This window comes from Haliaeetus albicilla, chromosome 23, assembly GCF_947461875.1.
Source record: "Haliaeetus albicilla chromosome 23, bHalAlb1.1, whole genome shotgun sequence".
In the NCBI taxonomy this organism is placed as follows: Eukaryota; Metazoa; Chordata; class Aves; order Accipitriformes; family Accipitridae; genus Haliaeetus; species Haliaeetus albicilla.
The window spans coordinates 16,554,047-16,575,242 of record NC_091505.1 but is presented as its reverse complement, the minus strand read 5'-3'; the positions used below and the strand labels follow the sequence as shown (position 1 = coordinate 16,575,242).

The window sequence follows — 21,196 nt, the reverse complement described above, 5'->3', positions numbered from 1 at the left end:
GCTTGAGAATGTATTAACTCTCTACAGTGTTATGAAAAAACATGCCAGTGTCAGAAAGTAGCGTGACATTGAGTACACAGAGGGTGAGAGCACAAGTCTTGTGCACAGCTCCATCTCCATTTCACTACCCCAGCCAAAAAACCAGCAGCTGTAGCATTCCCCACTGATTGCGTGGGCTGAGTTCACTTTTGAAAGGGAAGAGGGCAAAGCAACACTCAGTTTTTCTTCTCTGGGTTCGGCATGCCTCAAACATGGTTTCTCATTAAACTTCTGCTATCTCCTCTGTCTCAGTTTATCTTCTCAACCCAAGAATGAAATGCCATGCAATTATATTGAAAAACATTCAAACATATTTATTCATTCTTTAAACAAACTTACAGATCAAGTGACTGCAATGAAGAACAAACAAATGATAGCAAAAGTTGGAAAATTTCAAGCTAAAAAAACCCCTAACCATAAACACGACACATTAAAGATGAAAATATACTCAGACGCTTACTTTACATGCCAAAACACAGGCTCAAGGAATCCATTCGTTAGGAAGTGTGTCAATTACTATTATTTGGGAAACAAAATATTACCCAAAACATTTCTATATGATCTAAACCATCCTCTGCATTTAAGTCTTCCTTTTGGCCTAACACCTTCTGTCTGTTTTTTCTACTCCTTTGGCTTTACGAATTTGTTTTTTTGTTGTTGGTGGGTTTTTTTGTTTTTCAAACAAATAAGCTTTGGTTTTACCATAAACATCAAAAGTCAAAAGAATTTAGGGTAAAGTACCAAGGATCATCTCTCTAGATTGCTATACTGAAAGCCACAAAACTCTATATTACACCATTACGCTTACTTATCTTGAAATCATACATTTCTGTTTGTCTAGTGGTCTATGATGAGCAACATTCTAGATGAGGTAGATTTGAGAAATATCTATATTGCTATAATGATATAAATGTTGTGGGGGAGAGGGAGTGAAGTTGGCACAGGAATTTAATTACCCTTTCCCCCACGCTATTCCTTTACCTCTGGAATATCAGATAGTGCTGCTAGCTGACTTTGTATAACCTGAGTTCTGTTTTATCTCACTGAAATCCCTGAGGCTTTATTCTCATTTTGTGTCATTAACCAATTTCTATAATGTCTTTTTTTTTAGCCTGATTGTGAGTAAAAGATTTAAGCTAATATGGGGTCTGCTAGTTCTGCTACATTACTCCTCCCCTTTCTACCACCAGGAACGAGAGGTAGGTAAGAGATGTGGAGGAAACTATATTTCAGAGGCTCAGTGGGGACTGGAGAAAGAATTGGATTTATTGAGAGGGAGGGAGTACACAAGAAGGTAAAGAATGTAAATTTGTAGCTAAAAAGCAAGCTCCGTCAGTTCTACTTCTTGCAGAACAATATGTTCTAAAAATACAGCATTTCATTTCAGATTTTTGATTGGATGGGGTTTGAGGACAGGGCTGAACTTTAAAAGGTTAGTGGCTATAGAGTTTGCTTCTAGCAAACTTCTGAGATCTCTTCCCAGTCTGCTAAGACTACATCAATGATTAACGTGTCTGCACTTAGCTGGGAGGAGCAAGAAATTTGTGAACACTAACCATAAACAGCTTGCATGGATCCCTTTCTCCCCATTACATTACTTTCTGCCTCCTGCACAATCAAGGTGCACACCCTTGCAGCACAGGGGAGAAACCAGTGCTCAGAATTCAGAGCAAAGAAATGTTACAGTTATGCCAGAAAACATCTGTTGAGCTCTGCTGGGTAAAGCAACCTCAAAACAAAACTGGCAGAAAATGAACAAATCAATTCATGATTTGGAAAAAAAAAAAAAAAGTCATCAAGCTGCAGCTGTAAAATCTAGAAGAAATTTTTTTTAAAAAGTCAAACCAGCACCTTGTTTTAAATTGCTAAGCTCCTAGAAGGGAAGTTCAAATCACAGCCTCATCACTATAGAAAGAATACAGCTTATCCCTTAGAAAGCAGGCCAAGGTTGTCATCCCCTCTTCCCCCAAATCCATCAGCTCAGCAGTAAGGATGGGTCTTGAAGCCTTTGAATTAATTCAGTTTCAGTGGTTTAGCACTTGCTAATCAGTCTGACCACAGCTCCTTAGACTCATGCATCCATCCTGGTAATTTTGCTGGACAGACTCAGGATGACTTAGCTTCCAAAAACCAGGTGTTTTCAGGCCAATATGGCCGAAGTAGAATCACAGCCTGGTGAGACTCAACACAGTTATCTGCCACTGCACAGCACAAGTAAAAAATTCTGTTTATCATTTTAAACAAAGTATAATTAACCCAAGAAGTCCATGAAGGCAAGGCACGTGAGGACAGGCACTTGAAAGGATAAAAAAAACCTAAGCCTTTTCTATGAATAGTCTGAATACCAGCTGGGAAGCGGAGAGGCTTTCCATACACATCTTTAAAGAAAAAACAACCCTCTTTTATGGGGTTTGACCAGGCCAGAGCTGACGCACAACAACCAGAAGCATAAGACGGTCAGTCCATAAATGCCCTCTGGAAAGCGCCCTGCCCCGGAGCACACAAACAGGCCATCCACAAACAGTCCATGCTCTGGCATCCTACCTGGCAGCACTTCCACATAACAGCAGTAATGAGCCATCTACTGTAAACAAGCCTTATCTCACCTGCTGCAAAATAGAGCCAAATACTTCAGACAAGGCACAGCGCTTGCTCCAAAAAACCCATTTACAGTCTAATGTGAGGCACAAACACAAGTGCAAATGACAAGTTAATAGGGCAGAGCTGGCTGGAGCCAGAATGAGATATGCTGCAATGCAGTCCCATGAAATTTATGTACATGCTCATCTTGAATGACCCAAGAGGAGTATTTCTAGCAGAGATGCAGGAATGGCCACTGTTAGCGATGTACCTTCTGAGCATCAGAGAAGGAAGGCTCAGAGAGGACTCACTAGGTGAGTGAAAGGTGAAAGTTGGTGCATGTCTTGCAGGTCTCTTCACATCTGTATTGTCACCTGAGGTACGGGAGCAGGAATGAAAGTTTCCTCATTTTTCACTGGTAAAGCAGAGTTTATCAGTTTTCTTTTTCAGAATTAGCGTACGCTGGAGTTTCTGTTAAAATTAAAGAATGAATTTCTTCTTCCTTAATTAACCTGTCATAAGCATTCATGGAATCATCCTTTGCACAGCTCTGAAAGAGAACAACAACATTTTTAACAGCGCTTCTTCATGGTGAGCATTTTTTTTTCCAGCCCAGTAAGACAGACCCATTTCACAACATATAGCCTATATTATTGTGAAAAAGCCAAGGTAGCTGAGTAACAAACTGTGCTTATTAGGGACATGGCTTAGGCCTGGTTGACAGAAGAGTTGTCCTCTCTGGAGATGAGGAAGAACTGCAGGTTGGTACCCAACTTAAGAGCGCTTCCAACTACAGCTAATGGGTGAAGCTCAGGCAGGAGGATGGAGAAGTGAGGATGTACCCGCTTAGCAGAGTTTTCACTGAGACCCTGAACGCACAGAGAAGATCAAGATAATACTCAGAGGCGAGAACGTAGTGTTACTTGGGGCAGTAACGAAGCCCTTGTCAAAGCATGACAAAGTGTAACAGCTACCATACTTATGATCCTCATGGCCAAGAGTCCCATCTTAGTCCCATAATGACCAATACATGGTGAAATATTTATCCAAAAGGTGGTAAATGAGGAGGCCAGATCCATGCTTCCCACATAGCATGGTTTATTATTAGGTCAACTCAGAATACCCATGTGGAAAAAGGAAATACTGGATTTTGGATTCTGACTCCATTTGCAATTGGGGGCCACAAAAGGAGACTTATTTTCAAAAAGTCAGCGATTCCTGCAACTCCTGTTTAGCTGAGAATATCCAAAGCACATGCAGCACCAAACAGCCAGATAGTCATTATCCTTTTCAAATGTTTCATAGGTGGCATAAATTTTGAGATGCCACAGTGAGTCAGAAGGTCCCTTCCATACAAGGACTGTGTTCCAAGAGCAATGTACATTGCCTCATGTCCAGGTTTGAGTTAGGGCTTGTCAGTGTACTTCCCTTAGGATTTTTATAAAGAGCTACTGAGTTAGATTTGTTTAGAAAGAAGAGTTTCCATAATCAGCGTTATGTTTATTTTTCCTGAAATAAGGGCCTATAGCAAGTCTTTCATCAACCAAAGCTTGAAGCAGCTATAGCTAGTTTTGTTCTTTTGCAAATGAGAAGCTAAGTGTCCTGATTTACTTCGTAGCTGATTGTGATAAATGTGGAAGTGCTAAAAATATAAGTTTCTGGAAGTCAAATATGAATAGCTTTATTCAGCATCATAAAAATGAGCAACTAGCAAAACACATTTAAGGGACTAGCAGTTTGTGAAATAACAGAATAATGCAATTCTACTAACGTATCTAGAAAAGTATATGCAATTTGATGGAAAAAAAATCCCTCTCAGCTTTGGGTAATTTTTTCTGAACAATTGTTACTGTTGTAAATACTTAATCTTCATACAATATACTTACTTATATACAGTTGGTTTTAAGATAAACATAGGTATTGGGAACAAGAAAATTGGAAGCTTACAGATTCTGCTTCAATAGATTAGTTGGCCCAACAGCTTCTTACTGACCTGGGAATCCTCATTCTGCTCTCCAAACATGCGCTTAAGAATTTCTCTAGGGTCCGGAATTGGTGGAAGAATTAATATCTTCAGCCTTCAGAAAATTAAAAAGAAAAGCTTTAGATGAATGATGTATTAATTTAGAAATCACCATTTCAATGTCATATTTGGGTGTGGTCAAGAAAATCTGTAGAGTCAGCTTTGACATCACTGGCCAGCTTTCATTCCCTGCAGCTGTATCCCAATTCTCATTTTTACTCCCCAAAACAAAAGGAAATGGGAATATTCACACAGACAGATTCTAAGTAACTTTCACTGTTGACAAAGACAGCAGCAAAACTAGAACTTTTTTAAAAAATCTGATAAAATATACTTTATATATAAGCTTAATTTTGAATTTGGACTTCATTGCTTAAAGAGAGGGGATGCAATAGCTGTGCAACAAGAGCCTAACTAAGCGTACATAAACACAAGTGCAACCAGAGCATGTATATGGTCTGTAAACCTAATTCTAATGACTGAGGCACAACAGTGCTGCCATTTTTGTTACGCAATGCATGTTATGGATAAAACAGATGCTATTGAAATATGCCACATCATGGACAGTTACCTGGAAGAGAGATGAATCGTAACGCAAGTCAAAGACCAAACAGAATTAGTGGATGGGAAATAAAGGGAGACCAGTATTTACCTTTTTAGATAAACTAGCAGAATTATAGTAGATACTGCTACTATTAATGGAATGGCAATTATTAAAACAACATAGAATGTAGAGTCCATCTTCTCACCTGGAAAACAAAAATTGTGGAAACTTAGGGATATTTTGAGAAGCTTTTTAGGAATAAGGACAACAAATTAATTAATTCTCTAATTAATTCACAGACAGAATGTTTTTCAAATACACTAGCACTTTCGCAGGCAAGGACTCATTTTCAAAGCACGATGTTATAACGTAGATACATTTGGCAAGAAAATGAAAACCAGCAAGACTCAGGACTGAAAAACTGATAGCACTGGAAAGAGGTCATTGCACAGCTACGCGGATGGCAACCCCATCAACGTATAGAGCAATACAGGCAGTAACAGATGGCACTGCTGGAGGACTAGGGCTCTCTTGCCCTCTTTTCACCTAAAATAGATACATAGGAAGATGATCTTCCACTCCTATTTATTTAGCAGACAAAAGGTATTAGATGCCTTACAGGTGAAGAATAAAGTACAACAAATTGCAGGAACAACTGCTCTCACCAATACTCTTTTCTTCGCTCCAGTCACTATAGAGCTTGCTGCTGTAACACTCGGGCTTTGGGTTTGCTCTCACTTTGAAGGTGTACTTGCTATTAGGATCAACGCTAGGAATTGACATACTAGTATTTTCAACCTAAGGTAAAAAGAAAACGTCATTTGCTTTGTTCAATTACCAACGCATTCTCAGTCATCTACAAGCCTACTTTCACTGTGCAGATAATGTATTCTGAATGTTTTGATGGAAGATCTTTTGGTGAATACTGAACTTCATAAAAAAGAACATAGTAGCATTTAACTAGCACAGACTGCCTAAACAGAGATTCCAAAGCTAAGATTTAATCTTATTCACTGCTACATCTATCATACAGCATTTGGCATCAATGACTAAACTAAGACTCGGTGTCTGGAACAGTGCCTTTTTTTTTTGTGAAACATCTGTGATTTACACTGCCTTCCCCTCTCTGTCAGGGCAGCTATGCTGATCCAACTTCGACCCTGTGAGAGTCTTCTGTGAGGACTCTACAGAGACAGGCAAACACACTACCTGGGATCAAACTTCACTTATTTTTTATCCAAAATGCCAGTTTCCTGAGGAACATTGATATTATTCAAGTTTGCTTAATTTGAGGTAGGACAAACAACTAAATATGCTCCACAGGAGAAGACTACCACCTGACATTTAAATTTATCATGTTGTTCACCATTCTGAACAAACAGTACAGTCAGTTTGGCTATGCAGATACAGGCGTGAGTACATCCAGACACTGAAGTCAAATCTTCTTATGGGTACATTAAAATCAGTATATCTAGGAGCGCACACCTTTTTCTTCCCCCCCCATTCTCAGTCTTTTTATCCCCTTGCTTTTCTGTATAACATTGTGTGCTCTCGTGTGCGCGAGCAATTAATTTTGCTTTACAGTAATCAAGTCACGTCATTCAAGAACAAGGCAGTCATCTGACCGAGTGTAGACCCAGTGACAGGAAAACTCAACACCAACAGACCAAAGTCCCATATCACTGAGAAGCAAACAGGTACATGCACCGCAGTGTATTTCCTGATGAGTGTTGTTTAGTTTAGTGTATTATTTCTTTATTGGACTGTTCTTACACATTACTGCTTTGCCATAAAAAATGATGGCAAGGATTCAAGACTCATAGGAATTATATTGTATAGATATTACTACCAGAAACCTACTGTACAGGAGAAAAATCTTATGTCCACACAACACTTGCAGCCAGTACACCAGACCCATTCACATGCAGCATACGTATTTTTTCATTTTTAAACAGCAAACATTTGAGTTACTGCGAATATCAACACAAGTTATAAAAGTAATGAAAAGTAAGTGATGTAATGACAAATTACTTTAATTATCGCAGCGGTGTCCAAATCACCATTGTGATATTCAACTTCATAAAATAAACAATTTTTTGGAAAGGTGTCTGATTGACTCCATTCTACATGTATTCCATCATTAACCTTTGATAGTGTAACTTGTCTTGGTGTAGCAGGTTTTACTGAAATGCAAAATGGAAGAATTAGTTAAAAAGTATATTCCACTGCTTAGAAAAAATGTTCGAGTCCTGTATTGCATAATATTACACTTATACCAGTTTATACAGAAAGAGGAAAAAGTTAGCCCCAAAAAGAAAAGAAGAAAAAATAAAAAGAACTACGGAGTAAAAGTAAAAATGAGTGGAAAATGACCCCCCAAGTCCCCAAACACCCAATCCCCAAAAACAAACCTTGTCTATATAATTCCCAAATCAAAGATCAATAGAAGAAGGGAGCATTTAATCATGTTGTCTCATCCACAGCTTATGAGGTGCAAGCTTCTCAAACACAATGATATACTGGCAAACTTCTACAATTTTTTTTTTTTTATAATGTGGTGTTAAACTTACCAAGGGTGGTGGGATTTTTACTTGCACACACAGGCCTAATTTCTTCAGAATCATCTCTAATCAAGATACTTATAGCCGGGTAAGTATTGGTGACTTTTGGGAAGCTAAGATTGAAAATGCATCCAAAGATTCCTTGGTGCACAGAATAGTTGCTGCACTTCTTATGGTTTTTCAAACCATCAAACCTATAGGAATAAAAATATTTTTTTAAACTTCAAAAGAATAGGACAGCAAAGGGCAAGCTTGTTTTTAAACCTGTGTTGCAAATTCTAAAGACTAATTGTGCACTAAACCTGTGCTATAACATATATATATATATATATATATAAGTAAAGCTAAGCAAAGTAAGAAGCTTCTAATTTATCTCAAGCTTTAGAAAGAATATTATTTTTGTAAAGAGTGTCAAGTAGTAGAAAGAGAGGCAGGTTTGCTTTATATCGAAGTGTCAAAGATAACAGCTGCTTTCAGCTTTGGTTCACATTTTCCACATGGGAAAACAATTTAAAGGAAAAAAAAAAATTAGAAAGCAAACTAATTTGGATCACTTCCTGTCAACAGAATTTCACTTCTGTGATAGAATGAGCTGATCTATCTCCTTTAGCTATGCCTCAGGTATCGCAGCTTTTGCTTAAGGTGGTCGAGTTTCACCTATTGCCTGCATTTGCTTTTCAAAATGTCAGTCTTCACTTCGAATAACAGAGAAACTATGACAACCTTCTTCCTTGCTTCTATTTGTTCCCCAAGTCCCAATGAAAATACACCAATAGCTTTTTCCTCCTGAGAAAACTGGTTTTTTATTTATTTATTTGAAAGCGACACAGAGTAAATCAGAGCTTCATTTAGGAGCACAATAGGAGTGATGTTCCCCTACTTAACATCTCAATATATAGGGGCTGAGGAAGCCAAAACCGAAAGCTGTCCTGTTTTCAGGACAGAGCCTTTTTTTATCCACCCTTCTCACCTCCCCGCCCGGGGGCTGATGAGGATGGGCGGCATTCAGAGCAGACAGCACCGTGCCAATGCATCAACCTGCCCTTGTAAGCCTCTGTTTCAGCAAGTATTACTGTGCACTGACTGGATTTGTTTGTTCTAAGCTAACTTCATATTCATGTTCACTTCAGATAAAAAGATAGGGGTTTAGAGGAAAATATCAGAGAAGAAGAATATAAAATGGAACTAAGCGATAACTTTTCAGGTAATTGTTCACTCATTTCTGAAAACCAAAACCAAAAAAACCCACCTCACCTGCATTATGGAAAATGCATCTTTCAGTCCAAAAATCAAGTGTTTCCTTAGTTTTCATCTTTAAAGTCAAAAAAGTATTTTTCTTTCTAAGCAGCATGAATTAAAAGACTACATCTTTCATTAAAATTAAGGGCTAAGTTGAAAATACATAGCTCTAATCCAAAGAATTATTCCAATAAGTATCCATATACCCAGAAATTCCGATCTTCAACACCTCATTGGTACTGTTCTTGTAATAAAGAAAAAATTTCTTTGAGTAGCAGTTTAGAGCGAGAACAGTCCTCCCTGCATTTAACTGAAGCAGCAGGTTTTCTGCTGTTTGCTGTCCAAATGCATTAAAACAAACAGCTAGCCTGCGAGACTGCCACTGGGGAGGAAGAGGAAAAAGTTTATTTAGTTAGTTCAGACAAGACTTAAAGATGATTTAAAACTACAACAACGGGCTTCGAGAAGGAAAACTTAAACATTTCTACAGAAGCTAATGCAATCTGGCATTTCACAAGCCCCATCAACTTGCAGAAGTATGCATAGATTAGCGTACACAGATCTGGATGCCAAGTTTTTGCTCACACCACAACTCTGTTCCTTTGGAACAAGAGTCTATTTATGGCAGTCAGCTGGCAAGCAGGCATGATGATAAAGATGTTCTCCATAACTTTTGAGGTGAATCGGTTATTCATGACATTAAAGATAGAAACAAAAATACTGCTAAGTGGTTATTAATGCTTTCATAACATTTTCCAATGATTTAAGAGCCAACACACACATTAGTGAGCGATTCTGACTTAAATGGTCCATGTTTATTGGGCTGCAATTCATATAAAAAAAGCAATTAATATATTGGTCTAGCTCAGTTCTTAATTCTTCCTTCTTTGAATCCACAATTAGAAAAAATTAGAAAGCAATAGCAGTTATTTTAAAATGGGCTACAGAAGCAGCCAGTGCTTCACATAATAGTTATGTCAACTTCCCAAAACGACTCAGCAACAGCAACCTCTTGACCCTTCATCAGTGAAGTTTTCTGTTGGACTGGACCCAACACTAACTTGTACGCAATGCCCTGGGACCTTTCAAAGCAACAGGAAGCAGACAAGTAAAAACCGGTAATGTAAAACTAAAGACGACTGTTAAAGAACTTTAGAGTTGGGAATAGAAAGTTATACAAACCAGTAGAACAACGTATAATTGGTATCACTGCTCGCATTCTCCCCAGGACGCCACGTACAAACCATGTACTCCAAATTGTGCCAAACGCAGCTCAAGTCAACAGCAGCAGTACCTGGAATACCTGCAAGGCAAGTTGGAAGGTCTCTTAAGATTTATTTTGCCAGCAAAGCGTTCTCCCCAGTTTCCAGAAGTAAACTGAAACTGCCTAGAAGGCAAAGATGGGTTACCTCTCAGACTGCACTGCCTGTCTCAGCACAGCAAATGATGAATTCTAGTTGTTTATCGCTTGCAATAGCTGAAATCTCAGCAGAATAACTTCTATATGCAAGCTAATCATAACAGTGAATCTCAGGTTCCACCACGTCTGAAATACTACTTAGAGTTATGTGATGCTAAGGACAAGGTGTTGAGTCAGGAAAATATTTTGTTCTATTAAACTACAGGTATTTTAAAAAGGAGTTAAAGTAACTGGCAATTATAGGGGTAGCACTTAGTTTTGTTAGAGTTATTACAGCCACCAACGTTAAAAATAGTCAGCATTTAATTATAGTTATCTTCTCCAGATACAACATTATTTTCTCAGTTTTCTGAATATGGCAATACCTGTAGATCTTAAATCTGGACAAAAGCAACACTGGGTAAGTTGAACTTTTAATTGAGACCCATATACCTCTAGATATTCAACTTCTTCAACATATTGAAAACCCAAATTACAGAACATAAATACAAATGAGTACACAGCATTCGTGAATAGAGACGTCGAAGTATCTCACAGGCAGAGCAATTACAGAATGAAGTCTTCCAGATTCAGATTCAATCTTGCATTTTTGTATGGTACAAGTTCTTTATACTGTATTATCATATGTCATGGTTTAGCCTCAGCCAGCAACTAAGCACCATGCAGGGGCTTACTCACTTCCCCCCCCACCCAAAGGGATGGGAGAGAAAGACAATAATAATGGTGTTAATAACAATAATAAAATTACAATAATAATAATAGTAATAAAGGAATCAGAATATACAAAACAAGTGATGCACAATGCAACTGCTCACTACTTGCTGACCGATGCCCAGTTAGTTCCCAAGCAGTGACCCAACCGCCCTGGCCAGCTCCCCCCAGTTTATATACTAGACATGACATCACATGATATGGAATACCCCTTTGGCCAGTTTGGGTCAGCTGTCCTGGCTGTGTCCCCTCCCAACTTCTTGTGCCCCTCCAGGCTTCTCGCTGGCTGGGCACGAGAAGCTGGAAAACCCTTGACTTACTATAAACACTATTTAGCAACAACTGAAAACATTAGTGTGTTATCAACATTCTTCTCATACTAAATCCAAAATGTAACACTATCCCAGCTACTAGAAAGAAAATTAACTCTATCCCAGCTGAAACCAGGACATCATATTACAGCACATTAGATATTTTTTCCTTGTAACAAGTAGCAACATCTTCACGAACTAAAAATAAAATGCACGTCAATTTTATCAACGGTCCAGACTTATATTGATAGCAAACCCCATACTACCTTCTACTTCCAAGCTTGCATTCCCCCTGAAGTAGCAACTGTCTGAGAGTATAGGAAAATGAAACTGGTTTCCCTATTCCAAGAAGTAATTTTAAATGTTTTAATCTGCAAGCAGACTTTTAAAGGCCCCAACCTGTTTAGTACACGCTGTCCTAATGACCTGCTTCCCTGATTTTCCAGAATACCCTTTTGACAGACACGCAGACAAGCTTGATAAGATCTCAGATTCTCCTGTTCACATGTGGTTTTCGTCGACATTAAGTCATGCTCCTGGGCTAGACAGACTTTTACTACTCAAGGCAAGAGGCTCTATTTTCTTCTGTACCTCCTAACATCCAGCATCCAGCAGAACACATTATTCCTTAAAGTTTGCTTCCTAACAATTTTGCTACGGACCCCTTATTTCTGGATGTCAAGAAACAAAAAATATTTTTCTCTATTCATTTTGCTATGTGCAGCTTTGTGGACCCCAGCCATCTCTTTTGAAAGAGAGAGAACCCTACTATAATTAAATAATTAGGTCACTTATTTATTCAACAAGTTGTTAAATTTGCTAGAGTCATCCCTCTAACATTTACAAATGTAGGGTTATTTTAGGGACTTCTGCTTGTACAGAAAAATCATACAAAGTAAACTGACTTAGATGTTAGTCATGAAGTCAGCAGGCTTATTACAACCTAAGTTATCTCTTATCCCACAACCACAGCATGGCAGGGGCAAGAGGAATGACAGGAATCACGTCGTTGTCTTGGAAGAACATTTAAATTTTACAAGTTCGCCCACAAGGCTTTAAGCGCCAGAAGACTCCAGCTGTGTTTAAATGTAGTGTAATCGTTCTGTTTAAGCCCTATCAGTCGCCCTAGCCCTTGCGTCTGGTATCTCCCTACTTCTCTATCACACATTTCTATGATATTTTGTTAAAATAGCAGAGAAAACGAGGTTGTGCCTCCCCAGGCCAAGAGAGGCAGGTCTGCCTCGGGTCCGGCTGCCGCACGTGTTACCTTTCAGTGGAAGGGACTTCTCCGCCCACCGGCTGGGCTTGCTGGCATTATTGTGCTTGCATTCGCTTCTCACTTTGAAACGCATTTCCTCATTCAAGAACACATCCGTCACACGGAAGCGACTCTTGCTCCATTCCTGGGTTTAGATGGGGGGGGAAGAAAACGAGAACATTTGGCATACCGTATCAGACACATGGGAATTACTATTAATGTAAGAATATGTTACAGCCCCTCAGAAAGACCGCAGCTCAAAGCCAAATGAAATGAGGGTCTGATAATGTGGGAAGCTTCAGCATCACTTAGCTTTTCTTTTTCCTCATCAGGTGCGCTCAGAACTCACCAAAGGAAAACTACTTCTACTCCAGTGTCCTGTAGACACGAGCACAGAGATCAAGGAACAAGTATAAAGTGGGGAAAATGATCTTACAGTAAGTCTTCGTGGATAATGCAAAATAAGCACGTTTATACAACAGCTATATAAACATGAGCTTACAGATCTAACCTTCACCTCTCTGTGTGTGTGCACAAGTGCATGATGAACAGAAGAAAGAACATTTGAAGACATAACCAAAAAGCAATGAGAAGAGTTTGTATGGATTTAAGGAGCAAAAGGAAAAAATTATCAAAACCAATCCACAAATGGCTATTAAATACAGTGACACTACATCAGGCCTAAGCAGTCCACAAGCTTCCATTTTCAGAAGAGAGTATGTGTTTGTGTGAGAAAAAGGCTTACCCTTTCATCATACACTTGCTTGAGCGTCTTTTATTGGACTAGGGACATACCTTTTACTTAACTGGAAACAGGATACAAAAAAAAATAATCTTTGTAATGACCAAAGAATGGTGTAACCACTTGTGTATAAAAAAAAAATAAAATAAATATTGGCACTAATGAGAGGGCAAGGAAATCAAACAGCAATGAACGGACTAGGTTCTACCAGCCATAATGCAAAAAGATGCAGCAAGACGATACACAGTCTGGTTTATCCTGTCATGTGAAACTGCTGTCCCACAGCTTTCACTCCTGTTGACCTTAACATCTGTTAGGCCCTTCCACAAACTCATTCACCTTGTTAACCAAGCAGACTTTCAACTTGTTAATTTGTTAATTAACCCATCAGAAGAGATAAACAGGTTTTTGCTGAGTTAGCAAGTTTGACTGGCTTATCTAACAGTCTGATGAAGATCATTAGAGAAGGAGGTGTCAAAAATGAAATATCACTTTTTTAGCCTAAGCCATTAAATCAGCTCAGCTGTTTGCGAAACCGCAGCCTTACTTCAAGTCCAGGATATCCTGGAGCTGCCAGAAAGAATACAGCAGTCACTGTGAAGAGGCCATTGTAAACATGAGGCCATAAAACTGTAACAGGGCTCAACAACAGGGGACTGTTTCAAGAGGCATCCTATCAATTTTGACCATATCTGGAAGAGCAGCACTGCCAACCCCACACACAGTTGGTGTGTATTCAGGGCTTCCAATTCTCACCGTTTGGATTTATGGACAGATAGCATATTATCTTACTGGCAATAAATTGTAAAAATACTTGTTCTACAGCCCCTTCAGTACCATGGCAATGCTGCTCTCAGTCCTGACCAAACAGCTGTTAATCCACACCAAGGATCACATCTGGGCTGCAAACCATCTAACACAGTGTGGTGGGTTGACCCTGTCTGAACACCAGGTGCCGTTCTATCAGTCCCCCTCCTCAGCTGCACAGGGGAAAGAAAATATAACAAAGGGCTTGTGGGTCGAGATAAGGACAGGAGAGATCACTCACCAGTTACCATCACGGGCAAAACAGACTCAACTTGGGGAAAATTAACTCAATTTATTACCAATCAACCAGCATAGGGTAATGAGAAATAAAACCAAATCTCAGAACACCTTCCCTCCACCCCTCCCTTCTTCCCAGGCACAACTTCACTCCCAGATTCTCTACCAACCCCCCCCCCAGCAGTGCAGGGGGACAGGGAATGGGGTTTACGGTCAGTTCATCACACATTATTTCTGCCGCTTCATCCTCCTCAGGGGGAGGACTCATCACACTCTTCCCCTGCTCCAGCGTGGGGTCCCACCCACGGGAGACAGTCCTCCACGAACTTTCTCCAGCGTGGGTCCTTCCCATGGGCTGCAGTTCTTCATGAACTGCTCCAGCGTGGGTCCTTTCCACGGCGTGCAGTCCTTCAGGAGCACACTGCTCCAGCGTGGGTCCCCCGCGGGGTCACAAGTCCTGCCAGAAAACCTGCTCCGTGGGCTCCTCTCTCCACAGATCCACAGGTCCTGCCAGGAGCCTGCTCCAGCACGGGCTTCCCACGGGGTCACAGCCTCCTTCGGGAACCCACCTGCTCCGGCGTGGGGTCCTCCCCAGGCTGCAGGTGGAGATCTGCCCCACCATGGACCTCCCTGGGCTGCAGGGGGACAGCCTGCCTCACCATGGTCTTCCCCACGGGCTGCAGGGGAATCTCTGCTCCGGCGCCTGGAGCATCTCCTCCCCCTCCTTCTGCACTGACCTGGGGGTCTGCAGGGTTGTTTCTCTCACATGTTCTCACTCCTCTCTCTGGCTGCCGTTTCTGCCTGTCCCAGCAACTTTTTTTTCCTTTTTAAATATGTTCTCCCAGAGGCGCTACCACTATCACTGATGGGCTCGGCCTTGGCCGGCAGTGGGTCCATCTTAGAGCCGGTTGGTATTGGCTCTGTCAGACACAGGGGAAGCTTCCAGCAGCTTCTCACAGAAGCCACCCCTGTAACCCGCCCCCCGCTACCAAAACCTTGCCACGCAAACCCCATACACACAGACATGAAAACAAAAGCCCAAACCAAAGTTTTACAATTGCTGTTCCAGGGAACAAATGTGTTCCATGTTGTCTTCGTAACACAACCCCCATGAATAATTGTAAGCGCAGGGACAGGGCAAATGTGGGAATATGTTAATACTCGGCACTACCTCCAAGAGACGCTATGTTGTCAAATCACAGCTACACCAAGGTTAACGTGCCCACCTCCTTAAATTGAGTTCAAAGTGAAGGAGATTGGCCTTTGCAAAATCTCCCTTAAGTCTTAATGATGTAGACTGCCCTGTATATATTTCACTTTTTCTAGAAAGCTGCGTAAGGAAAGACTGAAACAAGACTTTTCACATTATTAGTATGGTACTCCTGTGTTACTGGTAGCAGCTCAATTATCAGAGACCAACAGATTTTTCTGGTCTGAAGATCCCACATGCTGGTATGACTCATTTTTGAGATTTTGATCCCACAACAAGAATTAAAGGCTACATTAAAACTGTATTTATATATGTATATATGCTTACACACACAGTTTTATCACAGGAAGACATTCACTGGAGCATAGCAGAGTTTAAAGAGGTGATGCACTTACTCTTTTGTCCTGAGGGACCTCACCAATCACAATGTCGCTGGAATACTCCAGGTCGCAGCTACTGCTGATGTTCTCTGGGGGGCTCCAGGTCCAGTTCAGGGTGCAGATTTGTATAAATGAGTATTCCAGGTTGGATGGAGGTGGAAGAACTTCTGCTTCTAAAAGAAAGAAGTTATCAGTGTAACAGTCCTGTTGGTCCACATTTTACTGTTGGTAATATAGATGGATTTTTAACTCTCCAACAGAAAAGAACACAAATAACTTCTCAACTTCATCGGTTCGTTTTTGCTATCAGATAAGCTACTGCTCACTAAATTGTTTCTACTATTCCTGTTATCTCAGTCCACCAACCATTTAAATACTTATAAGAAACGCACACACAAAAAATCATTGAAAAGTAATTTTTAAGAAATTGCAACATGCAACAACGTAGCTGCTGTGGAAATGAAACATGCTCGTGGAGGGCAGATGAGTCTCATTTTTCAGGTCCTTTCTGCTGCGAGTTTGCATCACATGCTGCCTCTAGTAAAAATAGTATATACATTTCGTAGAGTAATTAATACTTTATTCTACCCCAAACTTATCCATCAATGCAGTTTTAGAGAGAAAACTTTAAAAAGGCAAATGATTACATCTTGCAAGCAACAGCTGTATGTTAGAACCACAGTTTAGCCCAATCCAAGCAAAACCGAGAATGTAAAAAAACAACAAAGAAACCACAATGCTTTTTCAATTACTCGCCTATTAAACTTTTAATGCTGTGTTCTGGCACCGTGAGCATACCAGTGTGGGACAAACAGTAATTTACTGCTGGCACACTTCAGCAGTATATTTTTTCACCTCCCAAAAAGCAAGATAGAAGCGGAGGAAGAGCCATGACTCAGAGGTAGCTGCTGGGATAAATGCATTTGTGCATTGACGCTTACTCTTGCACACTGAGTCACAGCCTACTCAATACCCAGTCACACAGCTTGATGATCGTATTAGAAAAGAAATAAAGGGATATATGGCAGAAAATAGAAAACTGACAGGAAAAATTAAAGCGTGTGTCAGACTCCAACTCTAGAAAAAACTACCAACTGGTAATTCCCTAAGAAAATGAAAGTGAATATTGTTTTTTTTAAAGACCTACTCTAATGTGTACTATTAGAAGATATTAAACAAGAGGCCAACTGAGACTGCTTCTCAAGGCTATCTACGGGTATCATCACTGAGGCACCACCACCTATTTGTGTGTGGAAAGAAAGCACCCTTGTTACGCAGTAGTTTCACAAACACTTCAAATTGATATCAGCTAGCACCACAGGTCTTGCTCATCCCAGGAAACTTGCTTTTGCCAGGAAACCAGGCTCAACCCGCCCCAACATTTGACGGAACGTATAGGGAAAGGGCAGAATAATTCCACTGAGAGCAGTTTTCCCATCCAGGCTATGGTGCAGCCCCATTTCCTTCTGCTAGCACAAGGAAGAGTGCAGATGGAAAGGCAAACCAGCTTATTTCAGCAAGAACTCTGCTCAAAGCATCCATGACACCATTATCTTACATTTCCCAACAGCCAGAGCTACGAAAGCTTGAAGAAAATTCATCAAACTCCTGGAGCTTGCTCAGACCTTTGCATAGTTAAAGGACAGGCAATGGTAGAGATCAGACATTATTACCATCTGCGTGTCTGTACGTATGTGCAGATAAACGTATGCTCGCACAGAAAATGAGAATAATTACTAGGATTTACTATTTTAGTCTGAATATGCCTAGCTTTTTTGAATATTTAAAACTTTTGGGATTGTTTGTTTGTTCAGTTTTACAGCTGGCCTTGGGAACAGAGAAGAGAAATGTATGTTCTTGCAGAAATACACTCTCCTCTGAGAAAACTAGTTCCACTAAGTGAACTGAGAAACTGTTCCACTAACAAAAACTTATGACAGGTTTTAGAAACAGCTTTGGGGCCTTAAGTTTGCAAATACTGAGTCCTTTAGATCACGTAAAAGAAAAATAAAATTATTCAACAAGCCTACACAGTTCCAAGCATTGTCTTTTCATGCTTTTTCAAACTTTTATTACCTACAAAAGCCACGAACCATTAAAAAAATTTACAGTCATCCCCGATTGCCATTCTGAAGTTCTACACATTTTCTTTTAACAGTTTTGGTTAGAAGCAATTGTGCGTAAAAGTGCAGATTTCTAACTGCACAAAGAAGTGGAAATATTCAAGGTTTATAAATAAATTAATAAATTATATTAGCATAAAAAGTTTAAATGTAGTAGGTTTCAGATTAATCTATACAATTCCAAAGCTCGTGCTTTAATGTTATGTTCAGCTGAAGGTTTGCTTTTATTCATAGGCTTGGCCAGTCTCACACTTTTGTTGTATAAAATATACATACAGTCTAATACTTTTGTTATGAAAATCTCATCGCTACAGCAATTTAGCAGGACAACTCAAAGGCCAACCACGAAACACAGGTGAGACGTTATTTCACTCTTAAAAAACCAAAACCACGGTGATGCTTCTAAGAAAATAAGGTGCAGCAGTAACTAGCTGAGATTAGCTGAGGCAATCCTGCATAGAAAACATTTTCTTTCTAAAAGCTGTCCCGTGGAAACATCAACAAATACTTTGCATCAAGTACCGTAAAAGTGTTGTGAAGTAAGACTTTGTATTTTGTCCTCCCGTGTTTTCCGAAGGTTGATTTCATAGTTACAAACCGAATTGTAGCCAGCTGAAAAATGACAATTCTCTAACGTTTGCGGCTGTATTTTTGCGTGACGTTAGCAAAGACAGAACGAATGAAGCTTCGAGCCCCGGTTCTTAGGGAACCCTCCCAGGCACACGCACGTCTTTCCTGCAGCTGTCCGTTCGTGCTTCCAGAAGCGGGGAAGCCAGAAGTACCGGCAAAGGTAACGGACAGAGCCGGGGACACGGCGTACGCCCCGGGCTCCGGCAGCCGGCGAGCCCGGGTCCCGCCGCGCTCCCGCCGCGCTCCCGCCGCGCCTGCCTTCGCCTCATTTCCAGGAATCCGCCGCAAGACGCGGAGAGAAAGGCAGTGGGCTTCTGCTTTCGTTTTTAAGGCAGAGACTGCCCAAGACTGAGCCGAAAAGATTTCGGCCGACCCTGTCAAACGCTGCCTCACTGAGGGAGGAAAGCGGATTTGGGGGCATCCCCGCTCCTCCGCCCGGCAAGGGGCAGGGCGCGCTACCGGCGCTGCCCTCGCACACAGCCGACGCGCTTCGGGCCGTTTCCCCCACAGAACGAAAGCATTTCACTTAAATAAATACACGACCGTACGCGCACCGAGCCCACCGCCGCGCCGGCAGCGCAGCTCCCGCCGCCGCCGCCGCCGCCCCACGCACGGCAAGGTCCCGCACCGGCTGCCCCGCGGGTGTCCCGGCCCCGGCTCCGGCCGGCAGCGAGCGACAACCGCGGCCCCGGCTCCGGCCCCGGCCCCGGCTCCGCCGCCGCGGGGAGCGCCCGGTTAGCGGGGCGGGGGGGAGCCCGGAGCGGGGCCGGCAGCCGGCCGGTGGTCCCGCTCCCCGCCGCCCCTTCCCTTCCTTCCCTTCCTTCCCTTCCCGCTCCTACCTGCCGCCGTCCCCGCGGCGACCACCCAGCAGACGGCGAGGAGAAGCCGGCGGCGCGCCGAGGCTCCGCCAGGATCCATGGCTCCGGCGTCCCGGCCGGCCGTAGCGCGGCCCCCGGCTCCCACTTCCCGTCGCGGGGGCCGGGCCAGACGGGAAGAGCCTCGCCGCGGCCCGCCCAGGTAACCCGAGCCGAGCCGGCAGCGCCGACCGGGGCTGGCGGCGGCGGCGGCGGCGGCCGTCCGTCCCCGCTACCTGGGCGGCGCCGCCCCCCCGCCCCGGGGCCGGGCTCCCGGCCCCCGCCGGCCCCCGCCGGCCGCCGCCCCAGGGCCGCCCCGCCGCGGGGGGAGCCTCGGCACGACGTGCCCTGGCCCCGCGCTGCCCCCCCCCGCCGCCCGCCCGCTCTCGGCACCCCTGGTGTCGGCCGCCCCCGGGCTGCCTTCCCTCCGCCGGCCGCCGCTGCCCTCCCGCCTCCACGCCGCGGAGACGCTCCGCTTTCCCCCGGAGCCGCCCGCGTGCCACGCAGGGGCCCTGCCCGAGCCCCGCCGCGGGGCCCCAACTTCGGTGCCGCGCAGGGACCCCGGGCGCTGCCCGCGGAGCCTCTGCGGGGACCTCGGCCGGCCCCACGCTGCTCCCCCGGCCCCGGCCCGCCGCCCCACCGCGCCCTCCCGCAGCACCCTGCCAACACCCCTCACGTCGCGCTTCGGCACGGCCATAAACCCTGAAAGATCTCGTCTGGGGAGTCAAAGTCGTCTGCCCTTCACAGCCAGATCGGCACTCGGCTCCTCCTGTTGCTGAAACGTGCCCAAGGCATTCGTATCCTCTCACCGCAAAAGCAACTGTGTCAGCACATCGCCGACGAGTTCTCTTGGTGTTAAACCTAGTTGTTCAATCCCCCTGGCAGAGCTCCTCTTTTCAAAAGCCCTCCTGCAGATTCAGGTCATCTCTATCGGTTTCATCTGTACTAAAAATGCGTACTGTTCTTCTACTACAGATTCTTCTTTCTACAAACTTCCCCAAATGCCCTCCGCTTCGGCCCCTTCCAAACATGATACGGTGACTTGCCATTTTGCTCTCACTCTTATGGGTGTGGTGCGGCGAGTGGTTTTCCCAAATATTCACAGAAGCGGGAACATCACGCAAGTGATATCTTGATACGTTTCAAGATAAGAAAGCATTTGGGATAAGGCTCGCTCTTCTGAACTAGATTTTTGTGGTAGCTAGTAAGCTTGCTCCCAGTTGCCATCCAAATACAGGTATTGTAAAAATAGGACAGATCCAGCAGAGGGGAAACTTTGGCTAAGTTTCAAGGCAAACCAAGATTCATTAGTGAAAATTACTTATTCCTATGCCAACAGAATGTTTCAGTATTTACTCAGCCCTTCAAGGAGTTTTGCAAGAGTTCATCTGCTTTTTACACACTCTTTTTAGAAAAAGGGAAGCAGATCTTTTTATGATAGGGTGGGTAATATCCTCTGTCAATGTTGTTTTTTGGTTTTTTTTGCTTTTCTGCCTGTTTGTTTTTATACTCCTGGGAAAAGAAGAG

The 21,196-nt window shown here is 42.8% G+C and overlaps 1 protein-coding gene across 1 annotated transcript; it reads right to left on the bottom strand.

Moving 5' to 3' along the window:
- Positions 1–327: 327 nt before the first annotated feature.
- Positions 328–19,880, bottom strand: IL13RA1 (interleukin 13 receptor subunit alpha 1). Its single transcript, XM_069811392.1, has 10 exons — positions 19,655–19,880; positions 16,078–16,235; positions 12,696–12,831; positions 10,169–10,289; positions 7,757–7,941; positions 7,218–7,369; positions 5,852–5,984; positions 5,295–5,391; positions 4,613–4,697; positions 328–3,169 (listed from the first exon to the last, which is right to left on the bottom strand). Exons 1-10 carry the CDS (start codon positions 19,731–19,733, stop codon positions 3,053–3,055), a joined length of 1,263 nt encoding a protein of 420 aa, XP_069667493.1. The 5' UTR covers positions 19,734–19,880; the 3' UTR covers positions 328–3,052.
- Positions 19,881–21,196: the final 1,316 nt, after the last annotated feature.

What these genes read in the sequence shown, in the direction of transcription:
- IL13RA1 (XM_069811392.1), bottom strand. Translation starts at nt 19,733, where the DNA reads ATGGATCCTGGCGGAGCCTCGGCGCGCCGCCGGCTTCTCCTCGCCGTC. An exon ending in TAAAAATCCCACCACCCTTG is followed by an intron (nt 7,370 to 7,756) that starts GTAAGTTTAACA and finishes TTTGCATTTCAG; the next exon opens with TAAAACCTGCTACACCAAGA. An exon ending in ACACCGCTGCGATAATTAAA is followed by an intron (nt 5,985 to 7,217) that starts GTAATTTGTCAT and finishes TTTTTACCTTAG; the next exon opens with GTTGAAAATACTAGTATGTC.